The sequence below is a fragment of the Nymphaea colorata genome, chromosome 12 (assembly GCF_008831285.2).
Source record: "Nymphaea colorata isolate Beijing-Zhang1983 chromosome 12, ASM883128v2, whole genome shotgun sequence".
Classification (NCBI taxonomy): Eukaryota; Viridiplantae; Streptophyta; class Magnoliopsida; order Nymphaeales; family Nymphaeaceae; genus Nymphaea; species Nymphaea colorata.
Genome location: NC_045149.1, coordinates 5247725 through 5258810, shown reverse-complemented (window position 1 = coordinate 5258810; position 11086 = coordinate 5247725). Strand labels below are relative to the sequence as shown.

The 11086-nt window shown below is 49.0% G+C and overlaps 1 protein-coding gene across 1 annotated transcript; it reads right to left on the bottom strand.

Annotated features, from left to right (window-relative positions):
- Positions 1-9215: 9215 nt before the first annotated feature.
- Positions 9216-9953, bottom strand: LOC116265849 (lisH domain-containing protein C1711.05-like). The gene has a single exon (XM_031646802.1). The coding sequence runs from the start codon at positions 9951-9953 to the stop codon at positions 9216-9218; it is 738 nt and encodes a 245-aa protein (XP_031502662.1).
- Between the last annotated feature and the right edge of the window lie 1133 nt (positions 9954-11086).

Below are 11086 nucleotides of genomic sequence, written 5' to 3'. Positions count from 1 at the left end.
ATCCTTGAGAACGAGTGGAGGAAGAAGACGTTGCGCCATGGGTGAGGAGGGATGCCAAGGAGAGAAGGGAGACCACCGTGGGAGAGGGGTGAGCCAAGGGGAATACGAGAGAGAGAAAGGGCATTCCGCCCAAAACACCTCCAATTAATTCATTATTTTCCAAAAGCATACTGATTACATGAAATCAATGACTTAAATAACATCATAAGCAACTCGGTTCACATTCTGAACCGGTTCACTAAAGAAGCAACTTAAAACCAAAAACGGAACTCAATGGATCTAAAAACGAATCCAAATAAATTAGATCTAAGGGACGCTATCCATCCAAATAAAATGGTCCGTGGATCACTCGGATCCACTTGCTTGGGCGCATGGTTGAGCTTGGACCGGCTCAACCCCCTTTTGCCTAGGTTCGACCTAGACTACCTCGTGTGAACTCGGGTTAGGACTCGACCATAGGTTAGACCATTCAAGTTCGGGAAAGTCCTAGAAACGGATCAAGGCCACCTTGAGGTTTAATCCATTTTTGCTCGCGCTTGGCCGTTGTTCTCCGCCCCCTCCGCCCACTGCAAGAACTCCAAGCTGTATAGTTTCCTCTGTAGCTGGCCTAGCTGCCTTGCTGGACTCATGTCCAGCCCTTACGAGCTTAGTCGGACCTTGCTTGGTCCTCGGTTCAGCCCCTACAAGCTGGCTGGATTTTTGGCTCGTATCAAATACACCCTCCTTAAAATGAGCTTGTCCCCAAGATCTTCTTGTCCCCAAGATCTTACTTTACCTTTCTCCGGATGGGTCTGAGTTCCACGTGCTACCCACATAAGTTTTTCCTTTGCTCCATAATCTCGGGGTAGTACGGCAAGGGAGTTCCTCTGGTTGAGGAAGCATCCTCTCGGCCCTTTCTTAAATTCCCGAGTGAAGACCCGAGTTGTCTTACTCGTGGTTTCTTGATGCATCCGTTTGGGGCCGTAATCTCTAGGCAGCTGTCCGATGTGAAGCCTTTGCTGCCCTTGTAGCTGTTTGCTTCCGCTTAAGCTTGCTTTCCGTGTGGTGGTCTGCCCGTGATTCTGCAATTGCCAAGTGTTGCTGCTCACTAGGACAGGCCACTGCGCTTCTGTTGCGCGCTCATTGTAGTTGGGGCCTAGTAATAAGCCTTGCATGTGTTGGTTAAGGGAGTCTTGATGATCCCTTAACTCCCGACTACAGTTTGGAGAGTCTGGAAACTGGTACGCTCTCCAACGCTCTCGGTAGAGTTTTTCTATATAATTTCCCAGAGTTGGTAAGTTACGTTGCCGACCACCTTTCCTAGACTGTATCTTGCGCTGGGAAGAGGTGAAGGTGGACACGGTGTACTGATCACTGGCTGCTCCTATTTCTGTCACCTTAAGGTCATGACATTCCTCACTTGAGCTTTCTTTTTCATCTTCTGATTCAGGGAGGATTCCGTCTGTCATTGCTAGGAGCTCTTCTTCGAACTGCTCCCAGATGTTAAGCGGTTTGGTTCTTTGCTTACACCCGGGTTTATTAGAGCCCTTATTGTTTCTGATAGAGGTGGCAACTACCTCTTTTCCTGCTTGGTGCGTAACAAGAGGTAGTCTCTTGTCTTGGGCTCTATCTACTTTGGCGTTTTGACTTGCCAATTCTGGAGTCGCCCAGTGTTGGAGTTTCTTCTGCACTTTCTTGTTGGGAGACTCTAAGAAGTCGTGATCCATACCACCCTCCTTAGGTTGGTTCTTACTCGTAAGGGTACTAGGAGGTGGTAATAACCCTTTGCTGCCCGTGGCTGGCTGCCCCATTGTTTCTATCTTTGTTTGCTCATGGGTTTCATGATTCCATGGCTCATCTGCCCATCTGAAAGGTGAAGCTAGGGTGAAGATTTCTTCGTAAATGCCTTTGGAGGTTTTTGTGTCTCTTCGTCTTACTGACTCGTTCTGCTGGTTGGGCCTTTGGTTCTCATTTGTTGCTCTAGGTTGAACCCATTCCAAACGCCGTGTAGCACTGATTGTCTTGGCTGGGCCAAGTATGCCTTTAGTATCTTTTGACGTGATACTCGTGCTGCTACTAGGGATAGAGGTAGAAGGGGCTCCAAGAATCCCCTTTTCTGAACTTTCAACTTTCGCACGATCTGAAGGCTTGAGGGCGTTTTTATTTGTGCGCCCTCTACTTGACGACTCTATTTTTTCATCACTTGAAGAACCGGTACTACTGCTATCTTCAGATTCGGACGAAGTCTCTTCTTCGCTTTTAGACTTATACTCTTTTGGCATAATTTCCATAGGCGTCTTTGCAGAAGGAGAGGATTTTTCATCCTCACTAGACGAATCTGATTTCGTGTCAGTATCCGACTCTGTAGCAAGCTCAATCTGTCTATTATCGCTGGTTGGTTTCTTATTTCTGATTGACGCTCTGTGATCCATCCTGTCGAGCATCGCGTTCATCTTTTTGAGCACTTCGTCCCACGTAAGAGACCTTGTGCTTTGGTCATTCTGCACATAATGCTCATCTTCGTCGTTGGGCTCATAATAATATTCTTTTTGCTTCTCGGCCATGGGGGAGAGTCTTTCTTCTAGCACTAGGCGGAATTTTGAGAACCCAACTTGGATAACTTCTCCATGGTAGATTGGCGCCCAATCTCGATCTTCTACTTCGTATCCAGCCACTATAAGTCTACCCGTATAAGTGATTTTGGCGATCCACATTTCTTGGGTGTCCTTATGTATGGCCAACTCAAAGTGACGCCCTTTTATGCTAGGGTGTCGGAGTCTCAAGTCGCACTCGGGATTACTGCCTACTTGGACATAAGTCCACTTTGGGCCTTGGTCCCAAGTCTGTCCATGGATCAACGTATCTTCACGAATACAAATGCCATTTTCGTAGGTACTAAGGAGTATGTCCATTTTCGATCTACTAGACGAGCACCTCATTCCGTCTTCTAATCTATTAAGCAAACTGCTAAAGCAAATCCTATGCTACTTCTGAAACCAAACACACTGACACACTGCCACTCTTAAAAAAATCCTATGCTGCGAAGAACTCACTGTAATCAACTTTTCTGCCCGTTGTCTATCAGCCACACTTCTGCCATGTGTGCGCTAAGGGAGGAGGAAACTGGTTCCACCTGTCACCGTGCCTGCCTAGCACCTCGGTGACTATCTTTTGCTCTAAGTTGGGCCTACAGTGGGAGGCCAAACTGTCGCATCCGCCTGATGCCTCGACAGCAACTTCGAGCTCAAGTACCCTAGGGTGGTGCGGTTGTGCACACCCTTAGTCCAGACTGTTTTAAGGTACCCAAGGACTTACGCACAGAAATATCAAATGATGGAGTTTTGACTTCAAACTTTGTCAGCACTAAGAGGAGATAGTTATCTGACTATGCTGAAAATTTCAGCTCGTTTTGATCTCGGGAAGTCTCTGAAACTTCGTAATCTTTTGGCCGAACTGCTCCCGCGGACAGGTTCTGTCCGTTCAGGCTTTTAGCACGTTGCAGGGCCAAAAACGTCTTGTTAAGGGCAGAATCTCTTCTAATGCCCTAAACAACTTTTGTAGCACATATGATTACTCTTCGCTGGTCCAAGCGCGGCTAAGTCAAGATTAATTCCCCAAGGTCGCTCTGATTCCAATTGTTAGATTGGTATCAGTCGGTTGTTGGTGGCCACTCCACAAGAAGCCGTCCTAGTACTAGCTGGAAACTGCGACGTCTACTCCGTTGAAAGTACTAACTTTTGAAATCTGTCGCTGTCTCTGTGACTTTAAAGCCCAAGCAGGCTCTGATACCAATTGTTAGGATCCCGACCCCAACTGGCCGACCCAAGGAGTCGAGGTCCTACTGCCAAGATCGCCTCGAGGAATCTAGACCAAAGAAACCTAAACAAATCAATACAAGAAACTACCCGGCCGGACAGGACCCCGGCGCAAACCCAATAGATCGTGAATACACGGAAGGGTAATTCCAAAAACCTAACTAAAGCAAAACCTACTACAGAAAGCTACGTGGGATGTGAGGCCGTACAAGCGTGCGCGATACAAAAGTACTCTCGCAACTCACTCAATGCAAACCATCAAACCACACAAACCATAACTACACGTAACAAACCACACCCAATACCCTAGGTAGGCTCGTCGATTAGCGGTCGTGTCTAGGCCAAGGGCCATCGAGGAACCGCTGGAATCAGCCAAGGCCGAAGCCGGGCTCAAGCAAATACACAAGCAAAGTGCACCCGACCCGCGATACTACAAGGGAGTGAGAGGGCGTTACCGGCCAAGCTAGTTTTGGCTGTCAGCAAGGTGCCGCGAGGTGAATTCCTGACCTCGGGCAATGCAGCAACAAGGAGGGGAGGACTCTGGGGAAGAGGGCTGCAGCTGGATCCGCGCAGCGTTATGGATTTGACACCGGAAGTCTCCAAGTGACCGGCTAGGGACGCCGGCTAGTTGCTGGAAGACGTCCCTCCTGGCCGTGAGAGAGAGACAGCAGCAAGTGACGTGCTACTGCTGAAGAGGCCCTAATGGCCGTGAAGGGGAGGCGGCAGCAAGTGGTGTGCCGGAGGTGGAAGGGTCCCGCTGTGAATGGGGAGAACCTTCGGGCAGGGAAGGGTTCGATCTAGAACCCGGGAGATCCTAACTACGGGAAGGAGAAGAGCTCGGTCTAGAGCTCGGGCAGACCTAGCTACGAGGGAGGTCCGGCTACGGATGGCTGGCTAGGTCGGGTTTAGGTGAGCTAAGTCAAGGCTAAGGGTCAGCAGGGACAAGGTTGACTACAACTCGGCTTAGGATCAGATGCGGCTGGGTTGACTTGAATCAAGTCAAGACACTAAGGTCGTGAGGTAGGTGCGTGCGGAAGGTGCGGCTTGGGTCTGGCCGTGCAAGTGGGTTCTAGTCAATTAGGCAACGTTGAGTGTGGCAGCCTTATGACCGTGGGCTACTTTCCAGAATAAGAGGAAAGGAGGCTCAAGGACGTGGGTTACCAAAATGGGTGAGGTCGACTTAGGGAGGTTGTCTAAGTTCGCGCGTGAAGACTTGCTCAAAACGAGTAAGTGTTAACGCGGTGAGGACATTCCTAAGGGGGAGCAAGGTGGACTCGGCTAAGGTCTTTCCTAGCTGGTGAGGGTTGACTCAACTGGTCAAGAGTTCCTAAGGTGTGATGAGGCCAGGTGGCGGCTTCCTAACTAAGAAAGAGGGAGATGAGAGGACGCCACTTACCAAGAGGCAAAAGGTGACGCGGAGATTTCCTGCCTATGGTTGAGGAGGAAAAGGGGGTGTCTAATTCCAAAATGGAAATTAGAGCTAAGAGGATCGCTAGAGAGAGACTAGCGAATCAGGAATTGATTCCAATTTCCTTCCTAAAGAATAAGGAGGGAATTGGCTCGGCTTTCTTCCTAATTCGTAAGGAAGGGGAGGCAAGTGGCCTATGCCAAAAAGGTAAGTCTTAAACGTTAGGCGCATGGGGACTCCTTCTTCTCCTTTGCTCGTACCAAGGGGGTAAACCAGGTGAGATTTGGAAATGTAAGGGCTAAAGGGTAAGGTTGACTAATACCAAAGGGGAGAGCATGAGGTGGCAGGGTTTATACCTTATGTGAGAGGATTTAGGGACGATGGGGAAAAGGATAGGGGAAAGGAGATGCGAGACAAAGGTGGACTCCACGGGTGACAAGTGGAACACGTGGGGCCTACAAGGGAATGGGTGGCGAGATGGAAGGAGGGAGCTTGCTCGGTTTAGGTGGGTAATGATTAGGAAGCTGGAGGTGGAGACATGCTTGGTGGAGACGAGCTGGGTTGACTAGCGTAAAGGAAGGGAATGGGTTTTGGTAAGTAGGAGGTGGCGGTCCATTATGGCTTCACTTCCAAATGGGAAACCGCGTGAAGGCTTCTAAGAAAACGGCAAGGGGCTTGACGATGGAGGAGGGAATCTCGTGTGAGGCCAGGGGCAAGGGCTGGCTGTTGAGGTGGCAGATGGAGAGGGACTCGACTGGCGTGATGGTAGGGACCGGATTAGGGGATAGCAGTAGGTGGCGCCTTCACAAAGCTCCACCAAAATGGAAAGACGCGTGAAGGGCCTAAGGAAGCGGTAAGGGGACTTGGCGATGGAGAATGAGAAAGCGTGTGGGGTCAGGCTACTCGTCGAGGGGGAAGCTAGCTGGTGAGGTGGCAGGGGATGTAGGCTAGGATTAGGACATGTGGCAACACCAAGGGCTGAGATCAAAGAGGAATCTCGGTTGACAAAAGGCAAGGCAACAAAATCGGAATTGGGTAGCGACAAGAGGGATCTCGCTAATTTTGGGGAATACGATGCGGTCTTGGAGGATTCTCGACTGGGACCGAATCATCCAAGTGGGACAGGTGGCTGCGTCAATCAGGAAGGCCAAGGGGATAACTGACACGTGGCGACTCCAACGGTAGGGATTAAACACAACAAGGAAGGAGAGGGGACTTACCAAATTAAGAACCGGCTGCCAAGGGACGTGCGAGTAAGCACCGGCGGCTAGGGTGTTTTGCCCTAGTGCGCTCCTCCAAACAATGACCAGAATACCCTTAAACTGAAGTTTCTTCCTTCCACGATCAGGGGTAATATGGACCACGCCGGAATTGACCAAAATTTTGCCGGAATCACTTGAATGTTCACCGGAGTTGCAGAATTCAAGCCGAGACCTTAAACGTATGCATAGCGATCCGATTGAAGCTCTACTTTCGCCGTTGGATTCCTTTTGATGGGGCGACCTTTTTCTAAGTAATTTTTTTGTTGTTTAGTCGCCCCTTGCTGCACGTTTGCAAGCCTCCTAGCTTGGTGGTTTTGTGCGTCAACCTTGAGAAAAACGGAGGAAACCAAAGGGCCCTTTTTGAGGAAGCTCGTTGGAAACCTTCGTGCGTAGCGTGAGGGAAAGAACTCAAGAATGCCAAGGAGTTCTGGAGACGCGTAAGCAGGAATTTGGTGCTGTTTTCAGCCATGGGATGAGAGCTCAAACTCTCTGGTGTACACCGAGGGAATGAAATCCACCTTTTAGCTGAACTCAATATCAAATCCGAGCAACGTGTTGCTCACCAGCTCTTCTTGTTTTCTCTACGTACTAACCTTATTCTCTTGCGCTACTTTTGATGTCGTATGCTGCAGAAACCAGGTCGCCCAAGCTGCTGCAGCCTTCCCGGGAAGAAGACAGCCTCACAACCTTCTTTGTGCTTGAGAAGGAAGGCACCGATCGACTTCGAAATGCTCGTGGGGTAGTGGTCTGTTTGGAGACGCCGCGCGCCGGAGCTTGCTGCTATCCTTAGGCCGTATTCCTTAGGTCGAGGGGAAGAGGAAGAAACCAGAAAACAAGGTAGAGAAGAGGAAGACCTTCGGCTGGATGGAGGGTGAAAGGGATGTCGTCCTTCACCTAGGGGCTGGATTGAAGAGGACGCCATGAGGAGGGAAGCTAGGGCATGGAGAATCCTGGAGGACGAGTGGAGGAAGAAGACGTTGCGCCATGGGTGAGGAGGGACGCCAAGGAGAGAAGGGAGACCACCGTGGGAGAGGGGTGAGCCAAGGGGAATACGAGAGACAGAAAGGGCATTCCGCCCAACACACCTCCAATCAATTCATTATTTTCCAAAAGCATACTGATTACATGAAATCAATGACTTAAATAACATCCTAAGCAACTCGGTTCACATTCCGAACCGGTTCACTAAAGAAGCAACTTAAAACAAAAAACGGAACTCAATGGATCTAAAAACGAATCCAAATAAATCAGATCTAAGGGACGCCATCCGTCCAAATAAAATGGTCCGTGGATCACTCGGATCCACTTGCTTGGGCGCATGGTTGAGCTTGGACCGGCTCAACCCCCTTTTGCCTAGGTTCGACCTAGACTACCTCGTGTGAACTCGGGTTAGGACTCGACCATAGGTTAGACCATTAAAGTTCGGGGAAGTCCTAAAAACGGATCAAGGCCACCTTGAGGTTTAATCCATTTTTCCCCGCGCTTGGCCGTTGTTGCTCCGCCCACTGCAAGAACTCCAAGCTGTATAGTTTCCTCTGTAGCTGGCCTAGCTGCCTTGCTGGACTAACGTCCAGCCCTTACGAGCCTAGTCGGACCTTGCTTGGTCCTCGGTTCAACCCTTACAAGCTGGCTGGATTTTTGGCTCGTATCAGATACACCCTCCTTAAAATGAGCTTGTCCCCAAGCTCTTACTTTACCTTTCTCTGGATGGGTCTGAGTTCCACGTGCTACCCACATAAGTTTTTCCTTTGGTCCATAATCTCGAGGTAGTACGGCAAGAGAGTTCCTCTGGTTGAGGAAGCATCGTCTCGGCCCTTTCCTAAATTCCCGAGTGAAGACCCGAGTTGTCTTACTCGTGGTTTCTTGATGCATCCGTTTGGGGCCGTAATCTCTAGGCTGCTGCCCGATGTGAAGCCTTTGCTGCCCTTGCAGCTGTTTGCTTCCGCATAAGCTCGCTTTCCGTGTGGTGGTCTGCCCGTGATTCTACGATTGCCAAGTGTTGCTGCTCACTAGGACAAGCCACTGCGCTTCTGTTGCGCGCTCACTGTAGTTGGGGCCTAGTAATAAGCATTGCATGTGTTGGTTAAGGGAGTCTTGATGATCCCTTAACTCCCGACTACTGTTTGGAGAGTCTGGAAACTGGTACGCTCTCCAACGCTCTGGGTAGAGTTTTTCTATATAATTTTCCAGAGTTGGTAAGTTACGTTGCCGACCACCTTTCCTAGACTGTATCTTGCGCTGGGAAGAGGTGAAGGTGGACACGGTGTACTGATCACTGGCTGCTCCTATTTCTGTCACCTTAAGGTCATAACGTTCCTCACTTGAGCTTTATTTTTCATCTTCTGATTCAGGGAGGATTCTGTCTGTCATTGCTAGGAGCTCTGCTTCGAACTGCTCCCGGATGTTAAGCGGTTTGGTTCTTTGCTTACACCCGGGTTTATTAGAGCCCTTATTGTTTCTGATTGAGGCGGCAACTACTTCTTTTCCTGCTTGGTGCGTAACAAGAGGGAGTCTCTTAACTTGGGCTCTATCTACTTTGGCGTTTTGACTTGCCAATTCTTGAGTCGCCCAGTGTTGGAGTTTCTTCTGCACTTTCTTGTTGGGAGACTCTAAGAAGTCGTGATCCATACCACCCTCCTTAGGTTGGTTCTTACTCGTAAGGGTACTAGGAGGTGGTAATAACCCTTTGCTGCCCTTTGCTGGCTGCCCCATCTGAAAAGGTGAAGCTAGGGTGAAGATTTCTTCGTTGCTCTATCTTAGCCTCTCTTTCGGACTTCCCTCAGGCGTTTGTCCTTCAAGAGGTGTCGCCCTACTTTCTGCTCGTGTTAGGCTAGATGAGCACCCTTCATTCGAGTTTGGACGCGCACTATTACTTTCCCTTAATTTCTCTTGTTCTGTCGTCTTGGAAGGTTCAGGTAAGGGAAGTAGTCCTTCGTAAATGCCATTGGAGGGCTTTGTGTCTCTTTGTCTTACTGACTCGTTCTGCTGGTTGGGCCTTTGGTTCTCATTTGTTGCTCTAGGTTGAACCCATTCCAAACGCCGTGTGGCACTGATTGTCTTGGCTGGGCCAAGTATGCCTTTAGTATCTTTTGACGTGATACTCGTGCTGCTACTAGGGATAGAGGTAGGAGGGGCTCCAAGAATCCCCTTTTCTGAATTTTCAACTTCCGCACGATCTGAAGGCTTGAGGGCGTTTTTATTTGTGCGCCCTCTACTTGACGACTCTATTTCTTCATCACTTGAAGAACCGGTACTACTGCTATCTTCGGATTCGGACGAAGTCTCTTCTTCGCTTTCAGACTTATACTCTTTTGGCATAATTTCCATAGGCGTCTTTGGAGAAGGAGAGGATTTTTCATCCTCACTAGACGAATCTGATTCCGTGTCAGTATCTGACTCTGTAGCAAGCTCAGTCTGTCTTTTATTGCTGGTTGTTTTCTTATTTCTGATTGACACTCTGTGATCCATCCTATCGAGCATCGCGTCCATCTTTTTGAGCACTTCGTCCCACGTAAGAGACCTTGTGCTTTAGTCATTCTGCACATAATGCTCATCTTCGTCGTTGGGCTCATAATAATATTCTTTTTGCTTCTCGGCCACGGGGGAGAGTCTTTCTTCTAGCACTAGACGGAATTTTGAGAACCCAACTTGGATAACTTCTCCATGATAGATTGGTGCCCAATCTCGATGTTCTACTTCGTATCCAGCCACTATAAGTCTACCCGTATAAGTGATTTTGGCGATCCACATTTCTTGGGTGTCCTTATGTATGGCCAACTCAAAGTGACGTCCTTTTATGTTAGGGTGTCGGAGTCTCAAGTCGCACTCGGGATTACTGCCTACTTGGACATAAGTCCACTTTGGGCCTTGGTCCCAAGTCTGTCCTTGGATCAACGTATCTTCACGAATACAAATGCCATTTTCGTAGGTGCTAAGGAGTTTGTCCATTTTCGAACTACTAGACGAGTACCTCATTCCGTCTTCTAATCTACTAAGCAAACTGCCAAAGCAAATCCTATGCTACTTCTGAAACCAAACACACTGACACACTGCCACTCTTAAAAAAATCCTATGCTGCGAAGAACTCACTGTAATCAACTTTTCTGCCCATTGTCTATCAGCCATACTTCTGCCCTGTGTGTGCTAAGGGAGGAGGAAACTGGTTCCACCTGTCACCGTGCCCGCCTAGCACCTCGGTGACTATCTTTTGCTCTCAGCTGGGCCTACAGTGGGAGGCCTAACTGTCGCATCCGCCTGATGCCTCGACAGCAACTTCGAGCTCAAGTACCCTAGGGTGGTGCGGTTGTGCACACCCTTAGTCCAGACTGTTTTAAGGTAGCCCAAGGACTTACGCACAGAAATATCAAACGATGGAGTTTTGACTTCAAACTTTGTCAGCACTAAGAGGAGATAGTTATCTGACTATGCAGAAAATTTCAGCTCGTTTGATCTCGGGAAGTCTCTAAAACTACGTAATCTTTTGGCCGAACTGCTCCCGCGGATAGGTTCTGTCTGTTCAGGCTTTTAGCACGTTGCATAGCCACAAACGTCTTGTTAAGGGCACAATCTCTTCTGATGCCCTAAACAACTTTTGTAGCACATATGCTTACGAGTATGTCCAC

Excerpts from the sequence above, each read along its gene's own strand:
- LOC116265849 (XM_031646802.1), bottom strand. The coding sequence starts at position 9,953 with ATGGACGCGATGCTCGATAGGATGGATCACAGAGTGTCAATCAGAAAT.